Below are 22,659 nucleotides of genomic sequence, written 5' to 3' on the forward strand. Positions count from 1 at the left end.
TGTTATTTCCTCTGATTTTTATTGTATTTCTCTGTTATTAATGGGAACCCCTGCAGAATATACTCCTAAAAACATGATTTTCTGCATAGCTAAAAAAATATTTAACTGTTTACGGTATTATCAAATACAGTTCTTTTAGGTGAAGACTTGAATCGTTTTGCAGAGTGTAATATTCACCTGATCTAGCTGGGAAAATGTTAAGCAGTACTCTGAAAAAGAATAAAATAATACAGCTCTACTGACATTGACTTATGTTTCCAAAAGCTAGCAAGTCTGGAAGCTTGTATGTCAGATATGGTAGATTGCTCTATCTCTTGTTCTGTCTGTAAATGATTAACTTGAGGAAACCCATGTTACAGGCATATGCTTTCTAACAGCAGTTTTCAGTCTACTCCTGGTTTCCACATGGAAGCTCTCCCGCCCCCAAGTTGTGTATTACTCCTTTTACATAAGAAATACATATGGGGTTTCCATGTCAGCTGCACTACTTGTGCCAAACGTTTGTCAGATATAAACTTTGGTCTTCCCAGATTTGTGAAACCCTTCAGAAGTGTGATTGACTTGTGCCTTTTTGGCTTGATGTAATCACTTGATTGAAAAATCAAGTGATGAAGGTTTTGTTGTGCTGTTCCAGATAAAAGCTTCACATTGCAGGGAGTTTTAAAAGCTCTCTTTTAAGTTCTTTGTAGGCAAGTGTATACTTCTGTGTTCATGTATGATACCTGCACAATATTTTTCATAGATTTTTTTTCATAGAATGGTTTGGGTTAGAAGGGACCTTTAAGATCACCTAGTTCTACCCCCCTGCTATAGGCAGGGACACCTCCCTCTAGACCAGGTTGCTCAAAGCCCCATCCAGCCTGGCCTTGAATGTTTCCAGGGTGAGGGCATCCACCACCTCTCTGGGTAACCAGTTTCAGTGTCTCACCACCCCCACAGTAAAGAATTTCTTCCTCATATCTAGTCTAAACCTACTCTCTTCCAGTTTAAAACCATTTCCCCTTGTCACGTCACTACCTTCCGTTATAAAAAGTCCCTCCCCAGCTTTTCTATAGCCCCCCTTCAGGTACTGGAAGGCCACTATAAGGTTTCTCCTGGAGCCTTTTGTTCTCTGGGCTAAAAACCTCAACTCTCTCAGCCTGTCCACGTAGGGGAAGGTGCTCCAGCCCTCATGATCATATTCACTGCCCTCCTCTAGACCTGCTCCAATGGCTTGCTGTTCTTCTTGTGTTGGGAGTCCTAGAACTAGATACAGTACTCCAGTTGAGGTATCCTGAGAACAGAGTAGAGGGGCAGAATCACCTCCCTCGGCCTGCTGGTTGCTTCTCTTAATGCAACCCAGGATACAGTTGGCCTTTTGGGCTACAAGCACACATTGTTGGTTTGTGTTGAGTCTTTCATCCACTGACATTCCAAAATCCTTTTCCTCGGAGCTTCTCTCAAGCCATTCTCTGCCCAGCCTGCATCTGTGCTTGGGTTTGCCCTGTCCCAGGTGTAGGACCTTGCACTTGGCCCTGTTGAACTTCGTGAGATTGTCATGTGCTTACCTCTCAGGCCCATACAGATCCCTCTGGATAAGATCCCCTTCCTCTAGCTTGTCAATTGCCTGCTCAGCTTGGTGTCATCTGCAAAACAGCTTAGGGTGCACTTGATCCCACTGTGTTGCCTGCAAAGATGTTAACACCACTCTCAGCTACAACCCCCAAGGAGTACCACTAGTCACCACTTTCCACTTGGATGTTGAGGCATTGACCACAACTCTCTGACCATCCACCAATTCTTTATCCAACGAGTGGGCTATCCATCAAAGCTAGTTTTCTCCAATTTGGCGACCAGGATGTCATGCAGGACAGTGTCAAACTCTTTGCACAAATCCGGGTAGGTGATATCAGTTGCTCTCCCTTTATCCAGTGACGCTGCAACTCCATCATAAAAGGCCACAAAGTTTGTCAGGCATGACTTGCCCTTAGTGAAGCCATGTTGGTGACCAATATGGATCGCTGGAAAATGTAACCAAATATTGTGGATCAAAAAAATGAGCTATTTTATTTTAAAAGCTTATTTAAACATATAGGAATGATAATTTAAACATATAGGTATGCTGTTCCTGCCACCTGTCTCCTTTTATTCTTTTCCTATGAATTCTGATTTGCTACATAAGTTTGCTTCTCTTCAGGCTTTTTGTCACTTGGTGTAGTTTCTGGGTCTGGATGTGGTTTGTACCTTTTCCCCTCTCATCTTTCTTCATGACTCAGTATGATAGAGTTTGTTTTGTCCAAGTTTGCACTCTAGTTCAGGAAATTCATCTTCCGATTTCTTTAATTCAGTAGGTCCAAACATCTTCCAGAATGCAGATAAATGAAAGATTTGTCATCACTGCTTTGCAGGAGCTCATAGCTGTGTTTTCTGTTGAACAACTTGTCTTATTTACTGGAATTTAGTGTTAAAATGAAATTACACTTACATTCCATTTGCTAGAAGGTTGATTTATTTGTAGCAATATTTTTTAAAGGCTGACAGATAGCTCCCCTTTCTTTCTGCAGTCTTCTCAGGCTTTTTTTGTGCCTTTTAGGAGTTTTTAAATGCAGCAGAAATGTGGGACAGATCCTGACTTAGTTTTCCAGTTTTACACATGCTGTAAATGTTTTATAAACCTAAACTGCCAAAACTTCAGATTCTAACCAATTTATTTAAAACTCGGAACCTAGGTAGAGGTAATCCCATGCAAATACTCCTTAACCTTTAAAGTGAGAGCATGCATGGGGTGGGGACAAGCTAAAGTTATAAGTAAAAGTTCAATTTATTATCGTATCCTTTACATTAACAATATAACCTACTGTATAGATTGGCTGTAACATCTGATCATTTGCCTACTCCACAGCTGGAGTTGTTGTCCCTATTGGCATGTACATATATTTTTTTTTTATATTTTGTATTCGTGACAGATGTTGCTTTTTAACAATTAAATTGTAATTACATCTTCTGGTAGCATAAAAATTGTGGGATAAGACAATAAGAATTATTTGACATAAAAGTGGAAGCCTGAAAAAGAGAGAAAAAGAGAAATGCTTATCTACAGAGGACCATTCAGGTAACAAGAGCAGTACCAACATGGTGGTCAACGTTTTTGATGCCTAAAGCCAGAACTTGGAACCACATGCTTTCCAGCTCAGGTAGGCTGTTCACCTGGAACTGTTCCATCAACTTGCAGTCTAATGTGAGGCTAATTCTGTTTTTAAATATATTGCCCACAAAAGGTAAAGTATTAAGGGCTTTTTTTTAAACATTTAGCTTAAAAGAGAGACACCGATCTAGTTTTACTTTACTTCCTGAAAGGCTGGTTTTAGTTGTTCTCTACAGAAGATAGCATTAAGCCACAGCTTTCTCATTCTAAGTTCATATAAGAATCAGGTTGATCACACGATATTATCAGCGGAACTGCTGCTAAGACCAAAAGATACAGACTTGAGGTTTCAACAGTTAGTCAAGTTATTTGAAGATGCAAGCGCCATTTGAAGATGTTCCATTAATGCTTAAGATCAGCATATTAAATGGCAGAAAATTCAGAACTGGTAATGCATAATGTGTTTGAGAGTTAGAGTTTTTAAAGAGTTGTCTGTACCCACACCGTAGTATTCACAGAGTACCTTAAGTACACATGTACTTAAGTACACGTGAAAGCATGTGGTTAAGTCACGTAGTTGGGAAGCTTCTAATTTCCTTTCAGACATTTTGCTGCATATTTTATCTTCTTTTAGGTCTCCTTTACACACACAGATATACATATATTTAAGGTTTCGAAGTAAGAAAGAAATGAATAGGTTCAAGTCATGTTTGGAACACGTAGCAATGTCCATATTTTAATTAAATGACACATTGCTGGCAATGTGTTGATTATTGATCTTGCAGAAGGAGCCTAAAATGAAACTCTGCCTATCTATGTTCCATCCTCTTCAGTTTGCTATGTGGGAAATAAGAGGTGAATGAAAAAAAAGTAGTGTGATTCAAAGATGAGAACTAACACCAGAATTAAGTTAGGTACCAAGGATGTCTCTTGCTTTATTGATTTTATGTGAACACTGCCTGCTTTGGGCATCTCAGCCACTGGGCATCCTGTACAGACCAGGTTGTGGAGGGCTGTAGTGGTTGAAAATGGGCACTTGGAGGAGCATTTGGGATTTGGTTGGGGTTTCTGCTTCTCCCTCCTGGATCCAACTGGCAAGCTGGTGTTGAGAGTGTTGCTTGTGATTGAAAAAGTCCTGATGAGCCGTGCTTGGGAAAGACCTGACTCAGCATCGCACTGCGCTATTGATAGTCAGCACACCAAGTCCCTTTCTGGGAATAAGTAAGAAGATTTTGACCTACTTTAATGAAAGAGTAGCAATTACAATCCCCTCCTCAGCCCTGCAGTGCTCCAACTTCCTTCAAATGTGCCTGGCACCCCTAGCCTGGTACCTTTGCAAATCTGGATCCATTCCCCACATTACCCGGTAGGATGCTTGCGTGTGGGTATAGTGAGTCCTTCTGCAAGCAGGGCAGTTTGCAGCTCCTTGCTGCAGGATGGCAGAGGTTGCCAAAGTTCCATGAGCTCTGAAGAAGTGAGCAGGTGCCATTGTGGAAGAGCAATTCACTGGATTTGTTGATTTGATTCTCATCCTTCTTGATTTGTAGACTGGAGGCAGGGAGAAGTCTGCTGACAAATTGCTGGCCTTGCCCTTTTCCCATATTTTTTCTCACTGTTCTTATGCTGAATCCAGCATCAGAAAAAGATGCTAAGTAAAATGGACCATTGATCTGAAACCATTGGTTGCAGAAGGTTCTCCTTTCCATGTACAAGCTTGGTACAACTCCATAGGGTCTCTTTCCCATTCCTTAGGCTTCCCTCTATGGCACTGTTAAAGCCCAAAAGTAAGGGAATGGTGCCCCTCATTGGTACCATTTCACCAACCCAGCATGTGACTGTCTGGGATCTCTAATATTTGCTGCTGTGCACTTTAATACCTTTCCAGTAGGTTTTTTGTGCAGGAAATAACACAGCTTTTAATAACTTCAAATGCATTTTATAAGTCTTTTAAGAAATACTAATTTTAGAGAGTACTTTCAATTTTTCTTTGCACTAACTCCGAATTGCTGAAGTGTTTAAAGGAAATAAAGAATGGTGCATGAAAGGAATCTGTGATCAGATCTCCTGAAGCAGTGTGGAATGTTCTTATAGATCTGGGAAATCAGAACAAGGCTTACCCAGCTGTGCTTGGAGTCCTCGTGGAAGCAGATTACCACTGATTTTGTTTCCCCGGCTGTGAAATGACAGTAATACTTTTACTGTCTGAAGTTTAACTCGTTATTGCTTTTACAGCAAGGTGGAAAGTCAGTTTTTAAAAAAAAAAACAAACACCAACACAGAACTATTACAGAATAATACTACTTAATGATCTGCCTATCCAAGTAGCTGTATCTATTAAGGAATAATTGAAACATGTTTACAGAAGAAATTTGAAAGAAAATAATAATGTTATCAAGCTAAAAAGCTATAAAGTTTAATTATTATATACTTCCTTTGTGATTCAGCAGTCGAGCTGTTTTTGTGCATGTAAATGATTTTTACTTAATGGATTATTGCAGCACATCTGAGCAGGCAGCGCAGGACTCCAGGAAGGGCACACCTTGAGGACACTGCAGCAGCAATATTTTGCTGTGTCACTAGATTTTATCATGCGTAAAGGACAGATTCTTTTAGACTTAGGAATTTTCAAATGGAAATCTGTTACATTTCTGACTACGTTTCTATTAGCTTGCAGTAATTAAAAAAAAAAAAAACAAACTGAAACAAATTGATTTTGTTTGTAAAGGTGATCGTACCTAAATGTTATATCATCAGGCATCTAAGCATAGCAGTAAAATGACAGCAGCTGTGACTGCTACTTCTAACATGAATTTTATCAGTGCTGTTTTTATTTCTTTTTTTGAAGCAAGTGTAATAAAATTATAAGTGGATTATAGTTGACTGTTAGAATGCTGTATGTCTGTCAAGTGCTATTACTAAACAAACAGTAAAGGAATCTGTTAATTTTATTGCTTTAGTGGTACAAGAACCACTCTACCTGAGTTCTCCAAGATTTCTAAGCTTGAGAGTTAGTGCATAGAATTAATGAATCGGTTTTGGATTGCTTCCAATACTTCATGTAAGCAATCTTTCTAAACAGCCGTAGATTTGGGTAATAGATAAAGGAGATGTGGTTTCATTAGGGTGAGATATACCCATGAGATGGAAAAAAATGTAGTTACCAGTAAATTGCAATGAGCTGAGGATCATACCCTGAAATAAGGACTGTGACAAAAATAGTGACTCACCAGCATCTACAAAAATTGTAGGACTACCCACTGAGATTGATAAACTGTTCTGATTCCACCTGTGTCTGTGCTAAGCACTCTTTGTATCCCTACACATGCAAAATCTGCACGAACCATCCCTCATACAGCATTGTGTTTGGGGTTTTTGGAAGAATGTCATCTTTTTACTGCATTGATAAAGCAGAGGGAAGAATGGGGATACCTGGTAAACTCAGTCATGCCTGGCTGAGCCTTTTATGCCAGTCCAAGAAGTAATAGAGCTACGTGGAGATGTGGAGATGCTCTGAACGAAGCTGGTATGACTCTCTTCTTGGCTTCCCCCTAACATCTACAGGATGTAACAAAACTTAGTTAAACTTGAGTCAAAGAAACCAAAGCAAACATGCCTACATAAAGAATTTCATCTCCAGCTAAAAGGGTAGCTTTCTGGCTTATTGCAATGCAGCATGTCTCACACTCGAAATATAATTAATTAATGCTAATACAAAATTGCCTTTTTTTTTTTCTTAACCTGATGTTTAATGTCTCTTATCAAACCTGCATTTCGCCACTGTTGACAACAGCTGATGAACGCTGCTAGCAGTTTAGGTGAGGACACAAGTTTAGCAGCTGTGGGGGATCTGAATAACTTCTCATTCTTTGATCCACTAGGAGAAGGTTTGACAAATTATGTGGAGACTGCTTGTTTGCTGTAGGAACTCTTTGCAATATTGTACCTGAATTTCACTGTGACGTGGCAAGCCAAAAGCCAGCTGGCTTCCCAATCAGCGGGGAAGGAAAAGCAATCTAAAAAGTGATTAAGATTTTAATTCAGATGGTATGATTTGGACATTTCTATCCTTTCCAATCCTGCATAAGTGGAAATTCTACTTTGATCAGAGTGCCTAATTTAGATGCTGTAAGTGGTAAGAAGGATCTGAGCCTAACAGTGGCTCTTTGCACAACTCAGGGTTGAATCTGAATTTATTATGGAAGAGCAGTTAATTGTGGAAGTTAGCCTGCTGGCTCATGAGAGTTAACTCAGATTTCTGCATCGGTATGCATAAAGGAGCCCAAATGTATCTTGGGCTCATGGCTGTACTGAGTTTTTAATGTTGTAGGCATTACTTTCTGAAGCTCTGAAAGCAGCACTCCCTAAAAGCAGTACAGAGGGAGGAAGGAAAGAATACGTTGCGTTTATGCCTAAACTGAGGCTTTGCAGTCCTGCTGTATTTGCATCTGCATTGCATACACCTGCTTGAGATTTGGCATTACTTTAGCAGTAAGAGGTTGAGCTGCCTTATGCTTTAATTGAATCTCCTTTAAATTGCAGTCTGCAATAATTCTGTACTGTGTTTGGAGCTCTGTCTTCTTTGTGGTTGACAGCTGTTGTTTCAGTCATGGTTTTTAAACTTTTTCAGTTTCACAAGTGCTACCTTAAATACCAAACTGTTTCCAATTCTGAGATATCTCCTTTCCCCACATAGTCAACTTGCAACTGGTTTTGGGCATTCTGCCTACCTCATTCACTTCAAAGTAAGCCACGTAGATTTTTGTTTTCCTTTAATGCTGATATTTTGCTGGCCTTCTTCCTCCTTTTCTCAGAATCAATTTGCATTGTCCCAGCTCAGTTTACCAACATCCTGATTCCTTATGCTCCTTCACACTATCATCAAATTACTTGCCTGACAGATGAAACAAAGAACTATTCTTAGGTCTTGAATGAGGAAGTTGGTGCAGTTAAAGCATTATAAAGAGATACCATGTGAAAACAAAAAACACAACAGCAAAACAACTAAAAATGAAACCAAACTAAGAACACCTCCACAAACAACAAAAGAACCCTCAAACTCTCCATCCTTGTTGAGAAGGTGAAAAGGTGCACTGTTTGTGCCCCACTGGAACTCTTGCATCACAAAATGCAGAAAAGGCAACCCGAATATACTTCATTTTTTAGCTAGATGCTTCAGTTATAAACTGGCACAAAATTAAAAAAGAACAACAAACTTATACAAATAAAAGACTTCAAAAAAAAGATTTGAGGGTACACATGGACTAAGGTACAGAACCTGAGGCTTCAACCTCTGCTGAAGACTTTATCTCAGGGATCTGCCAGAACAGATTCCAGAACTGCACATAACCTGGTCAGTATCTCTTTTGTGTGCTGTATTTGATATGTTTTTCCTCCTTATTTTCATCTGAGTATATCATTGCCTACTCTGAGGAAGCACTTTGATTCTCCAAGCCGTGCTTTAGTCAATATCACTTGCAGTGATAGTGCTGTGCAGAGTTTCCTTTTCTTGTCTAACCTCAGCCAGGAAACAGAACAGATGGGTTTCGCTGTGCCTTTTTGGCAAAGAGTAGCATGGAAATAGAAATAATAAACCTTATTATACTTGCGCTTCTCAACATGAGGCTTGTAATGTGCAAAAATGTAATTTAAAATAGTGCAAACTTACTGCCAGTTAACCATTAATTAAAAAAAAAGTTTAATTGAATGACCTTGAGAGGAAATATATCTTCACGCTAAAAACTAGTGGTAGCTTTTTTTTCTTGGAGGTACACATGCACTTTCACAGAGGCAGCATATCTCTGTGTACTGTCATGAAATGAAAGAAGATCCAATTTTGTGTTTTACTAGAAAGAGCAAACTCACTGTTGTGTGAGTGATACAACAAATACATAATATGTAACAAACTATAGGAAATAATATAAAGAAGTCATATAATTAGATGATGGAATTACACATCTATAGTTCTGTTGTTTGAAACAAAATCTGTCTTCACTAATTACCAATTAACATTTCAAATAATCTGAAATCTGCCAATCCACGTAAATCTTATGGGCCTGTTAGTGACTGAATGGATTCAAGACAACTATAACATTTTTCTGAGCTTCAGATGATGACTTTTGGCAAGGTGTTTGAGGTAACAGAGTTGATACATATGTAGTATACCTTCAGCTGTAATGGAGACTGTACAATATGAGAGGTGAGTGAGCACACTGGGTGAGTGTCTTGTCATGTTAGAGATGCACTGGGAAGGATCCAGTGATTGGTCTGGTATTAAATGTGGAGGTTGGTGGCCCTGCATGTGGCAGGGGGATTGGAGATTCATGATCCTTGAGGTCCCTTCCAACCCTGGCCACTCTGTGATTCTGTGATTCAGCTGCCCCTTATGGTTTCAGGAGATCATAGGTAGGGGCTGTGTGTTCATCCAAAGCTACCAGCAAACTTGACTGTAATAATGATTCATTCAGCCTATCGTGCAGCTTAGTTCTTAGAGTAGTTGCTGTATGTTAGTTTATTAAATCACTTTAATTCTTTCAACGAAGATAAGTAAAAGCTTTAAAATACCCATAAACTTGAAGGTTGATGAGTGCTTGTCTCTTTGGATGAGACTACATTTCTGGAATGTCTGCAAAATGAAATACTCTGTAGGATAATACTGTGCACTTATATTCAGCATAGCACAGAATGTCTGCTTCCTAATGACAGTGTCTTCATCACACCTCTAGAGATTTCTTCATATTTCTTTTCCAAGGAGACAGTAATCTCTGTGACGTCCAGAGTATGCAACAAGATACAAGGCCTTTCATAGTCTCCTCTTTTATAGAGCAGCTTGTGTGGATTCTGATGGTGATCCTGGGCATTCTTAATTCCTTTGTGGTTGATCCAACCTTCCCTGAATCCCCTGCAGACACATCAGCCATGTCTGATCAGTTCCCTTAAAAACCAACATGCTCTCTTTAGATGATTGGATCATTTTACACATTTTCTAATCTGAAGGAGAAACTCTTGTGAACAGTTTATCCTTGCTGTTCAGTGGCTTTCATCATTTTGTTGATGCCAGTTTTATGCTTCTGCTGACATTCGTGAGGAAAATAGCCAATATACAGCAATAGTCATCCATATAATCCATGAACTGTATAGGTTTTCCTATAAAATCTATTCAGTGGCAGGTTTTCATGTTCAAAGCCTTAAATTACAGAGTTTTCCTATGGATTGGTTGACCAGTAGCAAAGAAATGCATTTGTTCTCATCCATACTAAATCAGTAAAGCTTTGGAGAAGCTTAGGAAAATGCAATGAAAGAAATACTTCAACTTTTCTCACATTTTGTGGCTTTGTAATGGTTTATGTGAGTCAATTTCTGCTTTTGAGCTTTAGTAAGGTGTTCTTTTAAATTTTAAGCTTCTTCATCTTTTCTGTTGATAGGCCCTTCAGTCCCTTCAAAGATCTTTATTATTATGGCTAGATCAAAATGAGTCATAGCAACTTGGTTTACATAATACTGTTGACACTATAAATATTTCTTAAATACTTGATCTGTATTCTTATTCTCCTTTGTGATACAATTCTTTTAAGAACTATGCTGTAAAGTGGCCTAAATTCAGTTGGAAAAAAAAAAAAAGAAAGAAAATCAAATGTCTATTATACAAAAATATGCATCAGCTTCTATTAGATGGTCCCAAACTCCCTTAATTACTGTGGAGAGATTAGCAGGAAGTATTTCAAATAGTTCTGTAGTGTCAGTTTTTCAAAGCTTAAAGGTTTTTCTCCATTCCTTGCACACCATAGCTGAGGAAGGAGCTCTGCTCTGGGCTCTGCCTGCTGTGAGTCCTTCAGCTACTTGGAATTTCCATGTCACTTTCACCAGTTGTTTAGGAAGTTGTCAGAAATACTTTCCTTCTATTTTTACATTAACAATAATAACAGTGAAACAAGCTTTAAGAAAATTGCCTTTTTTTTGTTAAGATGTTCATTGCCAGCTGAAATATCTGCCAATGCGTGTGTGTAGAAACTTTTCTTCCTGGATTGAAATTACATATGTTTCTAATGCCCTTATTCTGGATTAAATACAACATCATTAAATAAATTTTGAAGCAGATAAACGAGTTAGGTAGGTGTTACAATGGAGTACAGAAATTACAGATAATTACACTGAACCTTAAGTGTTCTCATATGTTGCATCTCTTGCCACGCACACTATCTTTTTTGTTGTTGCTGTTGTTGTTTTCCCATCCCTTTTGGTTTACCTTATAAATATGGAAAATTCTACTTATCCTTGTGAAGTCCCATCTCTGTATATGCTCTAGTGAATCATTTAACACAGCTCCCTCTTGTTTTTGCTTACTTATGCCATAAATTGAAGATATTTTATTTCTCCTACTCCCCAGAAGCCCAATGGACCAAAGAGAAGTTTGGTCCTTTCCAGTAGTTGCATTTAAACAACCAGTTCACCACTTTGGCAATGAGATTTCTTCTTCAGTGGGTGGAGATGTGTGGTGGTGGTGGTGATTCAGGTTCAGAATATACTGTTCTCAGCAAATACAGTGAGTGAGCAATTTTTAAATTGAGAATTGGATTAAAAGTAGTCTGAAGAAAAAATGAGGGGGATAGCTTAGCTTCTGACATTTTTTTAGTGCCTACCTCTTGATTTTGATTTATCAGATGTTATATAATCAAATGGCATGTTCTGATTGTAACAGTGTTTCAAACATGAAATACTGTTTTGCCACGAGTAATTTTTTTTATTCTCCCTTACCCATTGTACTTTATTAAAAATAATAATAATAATAAAAAAGATTTATGTCCAGTCTTTCTAGGCACGGTTTAGAAATGATTTAAGCACAATACTATAATTGCAGAATAGCATTTCATAACAAAAATTATTTTTGTATTTTAATGCTGTCTTATAATCAGCATCTCTTTTCCTTATGGACGTTTGAAGTGCTCACAGTAGGATGCATGTTAAACAGTGCTGGATTACAGAGAAGAGAAGTTCCTAACAAGTTCCTGTGAACATCGCCTTGCTACTGCATGGAAGTCTGCAAAGGCTTTTCAGTGCAAAATACAGTCATTTCAGTGAAGATTGATTACTATTCTTGCATCACCATCCTCCTGCTTCTCATTTATCAATCTTTTACCTCCACAGTTTTGTGCAGATCTTATTGTTAAATGTGATTTTTTTTTTTTTTTTAAATGACTTCTGCTTTCTTGTTCTGACGTTTTTGACACCTAATATGATTAAAGGGCTGTTTAAATGCCACTTTTGGGCAGCTGATTATTTATGAACTCTGAAGATTTTATGTGTGGAGACTAAGTCGAGCAGTTCATAAACTCTCATGGCACTCAAATCTGTATTCTGGTTTTGTTAGAATGTAAAACCAAAAATAATGCATCCTAATGTTAACCAGAAAATCCTGGGTGCCCCAGATGAGAGATGCTACAGAAGGACAAAGTACTGTTGAATGTGTTTGTTTGCCTGGTTATTTGTGCTCCAGGTGTTGGGGTTATTGAAAGGATAACTTTGTTTGCTTAACTCCTATAGAGAGTTTCTAGTTCAAACAAGGTGAAACTAGTTTCTTCTTGAATAGCTTTTGCTTTTCAGCCCTTTTCTGTGCCAAGGACAGCTACAGAGCTCTTTTCTGCCTTGTTAAGCTACTTCCCTCTTTTTTCTTTTTTCTTTCCTTTTTTTTTTTTTTTTAAAAAAAAAAAGCTTGATGGATTCTTTTCTTCTGCGTTTAAATAAAACATAAACTTGTTCATAGCACTTGCAATGTTGAGTTGATCTGTGAGTCTTCAGGACAGGGTGGAAGCTGCTTGCCTGTCACTGGCATGTTGAGGGACATGCTGACAGGTGTTGCCAGAGTGCCTTTAGAACCCATTTATCTGTGGAACATGCAGAGATGCCCCCTCACCAAAGTGATTGGAAGTATATTCCTCTTAAACTGGAAATACTTAGCATTTTGTCCCTACCCTGCACCTATTTGCAGATGAAATTAAGTTAAAATCCTTATTCTTTTTTTTCTTTTGGTCATCTTAAATACGTTGCACCTTTTGACAGATAACTTTAAAAGAAGGCACTGAGCTTTGACAATGGGGCAGCATATGTTTCATATGCTGTAACATTTCTATGGAGGGAGTTTATAGCCCGCCCTGCTTCCAGCTGCCATCTTCTTGCTGAGTTCACGGTGGAAGAAGAGCAGTGCAGTTGGCTGTCGAGCTTTATCTCCTTTTCCAAAGGTAGTGAAATGCTTGTAGCGTAGCACGTGGGAGTTGGGTGGCATGGCACAGGATTAATGCTCCTACAAGCTACTTTTCCTAAGTAAATTCATGTAGAAGTGAACTTAGCTTTGAGCTATGTTGGTAGACTGTAATGTAGTTGTACTTGAAATGAACTGAAATTGGATGCTTCAGCGTATTCTAGAGTTCAGTCTTCAACAATCTCTGCTGCTGCTTTTTGTAGAGTTAGAGGTCTTGTATTTGCCAAAAGGGACATCAGGTGCAGTCTGGTTTGAAGCATTAGTGTTGTCAGTGCTTCTAAAAATGGTTAAGCCTATTTATCTTTTTTGGCAGAAGCATTTTTAGAGCTCCTGAAGCTTATAAACTCTTCCAAAAAGGAACATAGGGACGGACAGTCTTATTTGAAGCTGTTATTTCTGATTTGCCCATGTAAAACCTTCTGTTCTGATTCATGTTGCAAGATGGGCTGCACAAAGAGTGTCAGTGTAGAATGCAGTGAAGAATGTTGATTATTGCTTATCTTAACTAGGTGTGTCTTCAATAGGTTCATTTTTTTTCTGTATTCCCTGCAGCTTTGGAAACAAACAGATACCTTTCATTGAAGGATAGGTTTGTATTATCCTCATTGAACAATATTGTCACTCTGGGTGGACAAAATTGAAAGTTCTGACGTAGCTTTTCCTATGGTGCTGCCTGCAGTGTGCTAGGATCTGTGTTACTTTGTTACAAAGACCTTATTATATGAAAGCCAACCCTTCCTCACACTTGCAGAGCTGCGATGAACAGGTAGGCAAGTGACGTGAGGAGATCTGAGCTTCTTACAAGCAAGCAGTGGAGTTCAGGTGCATTTCCAATTGAGAAGTTAATGCTGAGAATCATGCAGGTGTTTTAATCCACTGGTAGTTTCTTTCCAGGAGAAAACAATAGCTGAAACCAAAACAATGTCAGTTCTGCTGTTAGTTTGTTATGGCATTACAATACATCTAAAGTCTTATCTTAAGACTGTTATAAACTGTTAATTGACATTTAATTCTACTTAGTTTTAATATAAACACTTTTCTGTTAAGATTTGTTTTGCAGAACAAAGGGAGAAGCGTGTTTGTATGTATGTACACAAACAAAGGCAGTTTTAGCGATGTTTGATCTAATGCTTCATCAAGGAGAAACAGCTGTGATTTAATGAGCACAAAGCTCACTGAAGTTCGTATCTGTGACTCTATTGTTGATGTTGCAAGGAAACGTCGCCTTGCACGCATGCGGCTTCGGCATGTAACCGCTGCAGGAGGTTGTGTGCCAGGAGCGAGGGTTGTGTAACGCCACTCAGACGAGCGGCTGCAAAACTTCAGAGCGTCTTCTTTGATTGTGCACAGCTGTAATTAAAACACAGCATTCGCAGAACACGCCTGGGCGCGAGTCCTCCGCAGCCTGGCACCAGAAATCCCATCCTTTTGGCGACGTGCAGCTCTGAGGCCGCTCTGCGTGGAGGCCGTCGGGCCCGGCTGCCTCATCCCAGCCTCGCCGCTGGCCTCAGGCCGCTTCAAAGGTGTTGCTGGATCGTGCTGGGGCTGGGGAGGCAGGTATGGGCAAATGCTCTGGGTTTGATCCTGTGCTCTTGGCAGTGCTTCTTAAAATGGGCAAGCCACTGAATTTTTATTGGCAGAACCATTCCTTAGAGGTTGTGAAGGCTCCAGCACGCCAGAGGCAGGTGGGCTGTGTACAGCAGCCCCTGGTGCCTTTCCTGGGGAATCTCTGTGTCTAAACAACCACTGTTTTGAATGCAGGTGTTTTCTGGTTCCATAAAAAAGCTTCAGCTCAGCCCTCAGCACTTGCAGGCGTTGTGTGTTTTATGGAATACTAAGAAGCTTCCTGTGAATTAATTCAAGACTCCTAAAGATCAGTGTCTGCTGCTTCCAAGAATTACAGGTCTTTATCTTCTGAGCTACCAGAGAAGTGAAGACCAAGCTGAGGTTGGGTTTTTATCTTCCTCTTGAAGATTAGTGTGAAATGTCTATAAAGCCTGTGTGATTTCACAAAGGAGACTGATTCCTCATTGTGCCCAGTGGTGCTAAAGACCTTGATCCAGAAAACACTGCTCACCATCATGTGTTGATGGTACAGAGGTCAGCCTCCATCTTTGTGCAAGCAGCTGTGGGCAGAGTTTCATTCTACCTTAGCCTAAAGAATCATAGAATCTTTGGGGCTGGAAAACACCCCTAAGATCATCTACTCCAGCTGTAAGAAGCAGCAAAGAAAGCAGAGTGGATGCAGCTGGACAGAAGACCTCAAAAAGAATTATTTCTTCCTGCTCTATTTACTGGCAGTTGTTTATGAAAGTGAAATATTTTTCTAAAATGTGTGGCATGCCAGAGAGGTTACCAGTGGAGCATTGAGACTGACTTGTTTAATGTGCATCACCTGGCATCAGTAGCAGGGCTGTGCTAATGACAAAATTGGAAGGCATCCTAAATATAGAAGAGAATCAGGATGTTGTACAGAAATAACTGAGATGACTTTGAAAACTGGGCTAACAGAAGTGGAATCAAATTCAAAATGTAAAATTGAAGGTCGTATCTTCTAAGTGAGTAATGGCGGAGTTTTGTAAAATGGGCATTTACAACAAGATCCTCATTATAGATAACGAGTCCTGAATGATCACAGGATGTGCATTAGCAGCCCCTGTGGTGTGTATAAAAACAAGTGAACAGAATTTTCTGCTTTATCAGTGTGAGGGTTTTTTTTTGTTGTTGTTTTTGGGTTTTTTTTTTTGTTGTTGTTGTTTTTTGAATGAGATAAAGAGACTCATGTTAGATAAAAGGGAACCAGTATGGAGCCAAAGTAAGAGAACTGGGAGCCAAAGGCTGCAGAAGCAAAAATGGTAGAACAAATGCTGAATTTAATCAAGGCTTCCCTAAAAGTGGCTTTCTGATTTCTGGAGTGTCCCAATTCCACAGCAGCATTCTGGTGAGAGGGGTGGAAAAATGGATATGCTTCATTCACTGGAAGCTCAAGAGGATGGCAGGACTGCTTTTGCATAGTCCTATAGTATCCCCACATGAAATCCTTCTTAGACCTGTGCTTTTAAGAAATGTGTTGCACCATTAGCACTTCTATTGCTTTATTCAAACTATTTTATTTATCTGGGAAAAGCATGGACATTCATTACGTATCTGAGACAATCTGCTTTTGGAGCGCAAACCTATTGTGGTAAATGAGATACAAGTATGGAGATATATAAGCTAAATGCATTAAGAGAAGGAAAACATCATGTAATAGATATTTGACCACAACAGAACGTACAAATAGCCTTCAGAAGGAGCTCAGTAGCTCCAAAAAGATTGTACTGGGAAGAATATGTAGGAGGAAGTGGCTGGGCTACAGCTACACGTTTCTAGGTGGTTAGCTGGCTGGCTTGCTTAGCTGAGAGAGCAGACAATTTCTTAAAAGCCTGTTTTAGATTTTAGTACTGTATCAACTGTTTTCTTAAATTCCTTATGCTCTCAGAATTACGCCCATGAAACACCAGTTATGTTTACCAAAATATTTTCAAATTTAGCTGAAGGTTACAACACAGGGAGATAGTTCAAAGAAAGAAGCACATATCTGGCGTTGACAGTTTTGCAAAATGATGTGAATGTGCATGTACAATATTCAGAATTTTCACTGTAAGTAAAGAAAAAAATAGAAACCAAAACTCCAACCCCATCCCCATCATTATAACAGATTTTGACTTTAAAAATAGCATTTTTTCTTGTACTTTAAATCAGGAAGTATCAAGGCTTTTTATTGTAGCTCTGTATTTTATCAGCACTGAAAAGCAGCATAGAAAAAAAGACAACTGTATTAGATTGCCATCTTTTTATTAAATTTCCCTGGAAAACACAGATATGTGAGAATCTGGCATTTTAAAACCCTGTAAGAGTGCAAAGAGTAATGTTAAGTAAAAGCTCACCCGAGATCATTGTTATGTAATATTCATTGTATGATGAATACTGTAAATTTGGTGTTTTAGGAAGTGAATAAAAGAAATACTCAAACCACTGAGCATATGGAGATTGCCTAACCCACCCTTTAGACCTCTCCGTGGTGTCACCTCCTGTGTCATTCCCTAATTCAGTGAGCACTAGTACAAGCCCTGGGCAAACAAGAAGCCATATGCAGAGGTGTGGAGGTTAAGAGACCTTAAAGCAGTGGTTATGTTAGAGATCCACCGTGTTGTCCAGTGTGTAAGGTGAATATCTGGCAAATTTGATGTATGAACAAGAGAACGGCAGCGCTTCTCGTTGTGATGGAGGCTGAGCAGAACTCCTGCTCCTTTGGCAGGAGTTGTTTCCTACCAAGACCTGACAGTGTCCTTTCAGAGCATGGCAGAATAGTTCAGGAACGTTCAAATTTAAATTTGTTTTCGTGGTGTGACTTAAGATATCAGACAGTAAGTGCTGTCCAGCACAGTGTCCAGTGTCCAAAGCAGCTGAGAACTGGCCAGCTATGCAAGATGCTGCCAATACATCCAGCATTCAGGTACTGAGAAGGTGCTAGTGGGTTAGGGGACTGGTTCTGTGTGAATGAAGAGCAGCAGTGGGCATTTTTGACTACTGAAATGGTTTTCACATATTTAGGATAGAAACACTGTCATCTGGAGTGATAAGGTAAATATGACCTGGTATACTATACTTGATTATAATTCTTAACATTATGCATACAGATGCATTTTAGAATAGATGAAGATATACATATATGCATGTGTGCATATAGTATCAGGGATTCATTTGCGTAATTACAGCTTGTAATTTGTCTGCGTTGCAGCTATTTTAGAAGTTAAATAATTGCTTATAGGAGGCAGTGGTAATTTATGGTAAGGAAAAATGCTCTCGCCTCATCTTGTCTTGAGGGTGGTGGGTGTAGTTCTGAAACTTGTCCTGTTTGCTTCTTCTCTAAAATATGCATTGCTGCTGCATGTAGTCGTGCTTTGGTGGCTGAAAAGATTCATAGCAGTGTGGATATTTTCTTTGGAAATGAAATGATAGCCATGCAGAAAATTTGTAAAATCTTGAAACAAACGGTCCTTTGTAAGCAGGAATAATTGGTTATGTTTTCCAAATAAAAATACTTGAAGAAAAAGAACATCTTATAATAAATTTCAAGTTGCTAACAATATGCCAGAGAACAGATTTATTTTCCTACCAATCTAAGTTGCTGTAGTTAAGGAAGACAGCAGCTTACCCAGGGAGGAAGCCATTTTTAAGGTACCATGTCTGCTTATTAACTTAGCAATGTTCTATAAACGATTAAATTGAAATGTGGAGATGGCCTTGGAGAAAATGAATGTCATGAGAAAGAGCTGATGAGGTTATAACTTCAAATATGTTCCTGTTTACATGTTTAATATATTATTAAATGTCATTTGTTTTAAAACAGGAATTCAATTCATAATGGATCTAATAGAAACAAATGCTGTTTTATATCACTTAGGCTCTATTTGATTTTTGTTTCATGACAGCGTCTCAGAATTAAGCCTCCATTACTTATTAGTTAGCAAGAAGGATGGGAAAGACCTTGTGTCCTGTGTTTAGCTGGGAAGTCCGTGGGAGTTCTGTATCTTAGGCATATAAAATACCCAGGGACTCCATTCAGTTCTGAAGCGGTGCAACTTAAAAGTACAATTCCAGGAGATGATGGATGTCCTACTGTAAGAGCAATCTTTGGAAGAGCTGGCAAGGCTGTGAGCGTGTGAGGGCTGTGTGAGAGCACGACATATTTGGCGATGCAGAGGACTAGGGCTGATTTGGGGATGGTGATGGCAGACATCTGTCTGTCGGCTGTGCCACTGGGCTTTGAGTGCTTCCCTAAATTCCTTGTCAGCACAGAGGTGCTGGGAATCTTTGTGTATTCCCATAACGACGACGGCTGATGTCAGATCAGTTAAGGAATTAATTTGGCTTTATAATATTCGCCTGCATAGAGGAGAGTTTTGTTAACTTCTGACACCGAGCAGTACATTCCTTCAATGTATTTGAAGGAATAAATTGCAAAGCAAGAAGTCTCAGAAGTAATTATAGTGGATATGGAAGTGAATTTTCCAACCATCACTTCAGTGACTTTTTTTTTGTTACTCTTGGTGATGCTTTATAAAACATGTTTATGGACGATGTCAGCAACGTTCTTCCTCAGTTGCAAAGACTATTTTTGTAGTTTATCACAAAACGCCAGATTTGCTCAGCATGTAATTTAATCTTATGCTTGGAAGCATCCACATTACTTGGTTATCGCAAAATTATCCTTTAATAAAACGGTATGCTTCGTGATCTGTATTTTATTCATTCGCTGGGTCACTTTATCGATGGCTGCAGATGCCAGGGCTGGGAGAGGTGTCACAGCCACTGCGGCCTGGCAGCGGCTGGGGGCTCTGCTGGCTGCGTGGCTCATGGGGCTCCATCCAGATCCGTTGTGCTGAGCTGCTGGGGAGCTGCTTCCTGCTGTAAGTCAGCATCGGGACTCGGTCGGTATCAGCTCTACCACCTCACGGCGTGTGGTAGCCTGTATTAGCACACACTCAGCTAATTAATAATGGGGCTTGTTGGGGCAGGAGTTTTCAGCGAATGTGATTTAGTAATTTTCATAGAATCACAGCGTGGTTTGCGTTTGGAAAGGATCTTAAAGCTCATCCATTTCCACCCCCTGCCATGGGCTGGATGCCCCCCATCAGCTCAGGCTGTCTGGGGCACCATCCAACCCAGCCCTCAGCACATCCAGGGATGGGGCACCCACAGCTCTGTGCCCTTCTTGTGCTGAGGGCTCCTGGATGCAGCACTGCAGGTGGGGCCAGATGAGGGCAGAGCAGTTTTAGCAAAGCGGATACTTGTTTCCAAAGTTGTTGAACTCAAGTTAATAATGATTAATAATGATTCTTTTTTTTTTTTTTTTTTTTTTTTTGCTATTGATTTCCCAGTCGTGGTAGAGCACAAAGCTCAGTGAGCTGGAGTGAAGCTGTGGCCTGCACAGCTCTGGGTTTGGAGCTGGCGTTCCTAAGGTGGGGTGGATGGTAGCAACTCAGTTTTTACATCTCTTTGTTGGAAAGGAATGGGGCTGAGTGAGCACTTGTGAGCCCCAGGCTGTAGCTGGGGGATGTGGTGGTGTTTCCATCCCCTTCACTGTTGGGATTCCTGAAGATGAGCTGGGCAGTGGCACTGTAAAACAGTCTCCCGATTGTGCTTCAAAATAATAATAATAATAATAAAGGAAAAGGGGGAAAAAATGGGAAAAAAGAAAAAAAAAATGAAAAAGGTAAAAACTGGGGAAAAGGAAAGAACAAGAAAGGGAGAAAGGTGGGAGGGGGGGATGGGAATAAAGGTATAAAGGCCGATATAAGTGGTAGAAAGGGGGGAAGGAATCAAAGGAGGAGAGACGAAAAAGTGGAAAAAAAGGGAATAAAAAAAAAGTGGGGGAAGGAGGTTCCCGTCCCCCCCTCCACCCCCCGGCGGTGCCGCGCCCCTCCCCCGCTGCTGGCGGCCGCCTAATGAGCTGCGCCCGGGTTGGCGGGCGGCCAGCGGCGGGCGGTCGCCATTGGCTGCGGGCGTGGCGCCGCGCGCTCCGATTGGCCGCCGCCGCCTGCTCCGTATTTTCAGCGGCGGAGGCAGATCGCGGCGGGGCCGGCGGCGGGGATGCAAGGTGGGTGCGCGGGGGGCTCCGGCAGCGCCCGACCCGGCGGGGTGCTTCGTTTCTTTTCGTTGATATTTTAATCATTTTTAACCCTCCCCCTCTCCCCCCCACACACGCATACACAATTTTTTCCATTTATCCACCCACCTCCGGAGCGCGCAGGGCGGGGTGGCCGCGCAACCGGACGCGCAGAGCGGCGGCGTGGGAACGCAGTGCTGCGTTCTCATTCAGCGCGCTCGTCTTCCCGTTCCTCGTGTTCTTACTTGGTTTCCGAAGGGGCTCTTCGTTGCGCGGCTCTGCCCGGCTCCCATGGAGCGCTCGCTGACCGCCCCGTCCGACCCCCACCCCCCCCCCCCCACCCGCGGTGACACTTGGCGGCCGTCGGAAGTGGGCTGTGACCGAGCGCTGCGCGTCCGCCTTCCGTTCAAAATAGCAAATAGGAAGTTCCGTGCGCTCCGCTTTTCTCTCGCCAGCCTCTCCTCTGGTGCGCATCTCAGGCACAGATTTGGCTGTGCTTTATTTCCTGGCATCCGCTCTCCCCTTTTTTAATTCGCGGTGCGTTTTATGGTCGCCCATCCTTGAAGTTCCTTATTAAAATCGCACCCATCTTTCTGAGTTCTGCGTTTCATGGAGGGGAAAAACAAGTTATGTCTGATGGAGATATGTTCTGTGATGTGTTCTGGTGCGTTCTGCAACTTTCCTTCGCACCGTGAGCTCAGCAGCCACCTTTGCTTTCAATTCCAGCTCGCTGTTAGTGAGAAATGTCAGCACACCGCAGTACCTCCAGGAGCAGTGCTGGAATGGTGCATTCATGTAATCAGTTGGGTGATAGAAGCAAAGAGTGGGAAATTTAGATTAAAATGCCTGGTTGGAAATCGGTGCCTAATAATTATTATTGTTATTTTTTATAAAATCGTTACTGAAACGTTTCAGCACCCCAGTTTAGCAGTTTGGGTTTGGATGAGTTTGGGTTGGGATGAGCGGTGCTGTCGCTCTTGATGCCATTAACCCCTTTGCCATTCCCTTAGAGACAGGGATGCTCGCAGAGCTGGGCCTGCTGCTAGGCCTAAAAAACCCCTTTTTTCTCTCCTGGAGCTGCAGGGCAGTGGGGGCTGCACCTGTTGCAAGGCAAGGGTTTGTCACAACAACATACAGGCAGAGTGCAATGCTGCACAGAGCTCCCTAAGTCCCTGTGCTATGGGAGATGGGTGTGTGGGTGGCTGAGACTGCTGTGCTTTGTGCTCTGTGGCTGTGGGCACGTGGATAGGGGAGATGCAGATATGTGAACTGTGAAATGTGTAAGTACATCAATATGTATATAAGCACTATGTACTTTCAACATTAACCTAGTTGCAGCTCAGTAAGGACTTTTTAAAAGGAGAAATAACCCTGTGTACATTGTATCCTGTTTTGATTTCATGTCAGTGTGGCTTTTATAATATATATAAAATGTTTTCATATTTTATGTGCATATATATCATATATACAAGTATATGTAATACATATATATAATATACATATATATATTTAACTATCTATAAAAACAAGGTACGTATGTCATACTCAATGTAAACTTTTTCAGAGCATCCCAAGAAAACAGCAAAAGTAACTCTGTGTCTGTTTGATATCTACTTGTAGACTTACTGG

The 22,659-nt window shown here is 40.7% G+C and overlaps 1 protein-coding gene and 1 long non-coding RNA gene across 5 annotated transcripts in view; one reads left to right on the top strand and one right to left on the bottom strand.

Annotated features, from left to right (window-relative positions):
- The window catches only part of CTBP1 (C-terminal binding protein 1), a 219,733-nt gene that overhangs the window by 65,831 nt on the left and 131,243 nt on the right, over window positions 1-22,659 (top strand). Inside the window, exon 1 of one of the 3 annotated variants that reach the window (XM_090139785.1) lies at window positions 20,907-21,021. The exons of the other annotated variants lie outside the window; for them this stretch is intronic. Coding sequence (XP_089995911.1) covers window positions 21,015-21,021 — 7 coding nt within the window. The 5' untranslated portion in view covers window positions 20,907-21,014. Of the gene's footprint in view, window positions 1-20,906; window positions 21,022-22,659 lie in introns of those variants that run through there. 3 annotated transcript variants of the gene reach the window in all.
- LOC116225728 (uncharacterized) lies at window positions 17,197-21,299 on the bottom strand. 2 transcript variants are annotated; one of them, XR_004166145.2, is made up of 2 exons: window positions 21,160-21,299; window positions 17,197-19,890 (listed from the first exon to the last, which is right to left on the bottom strand). It is a non-coding gene; the product is annotated as an uncharacterized LOC116225728 (long non-coding RNA). The 2 variants fall into 2 exon arrangements; XR_016466245.1 differs by having other exon boundaries at window positions 17,197-20,564; window positions 21,160-21,277.

Source organism: Phasianus colchicus, chromosome 4 (genome assembly GCF_987193195.1).
Source record: "Phasianus colchicus chromosome 4, bPhaCol1.hap1.1, whole genome shotgun sequence".
Taxonomy (NCBI): domain Eukaryota; kingdom Metazoa; phylum Chordata; class Aves; order Galliformes; family Phasianidae; genus Phasianus; species Phasianus colchicus.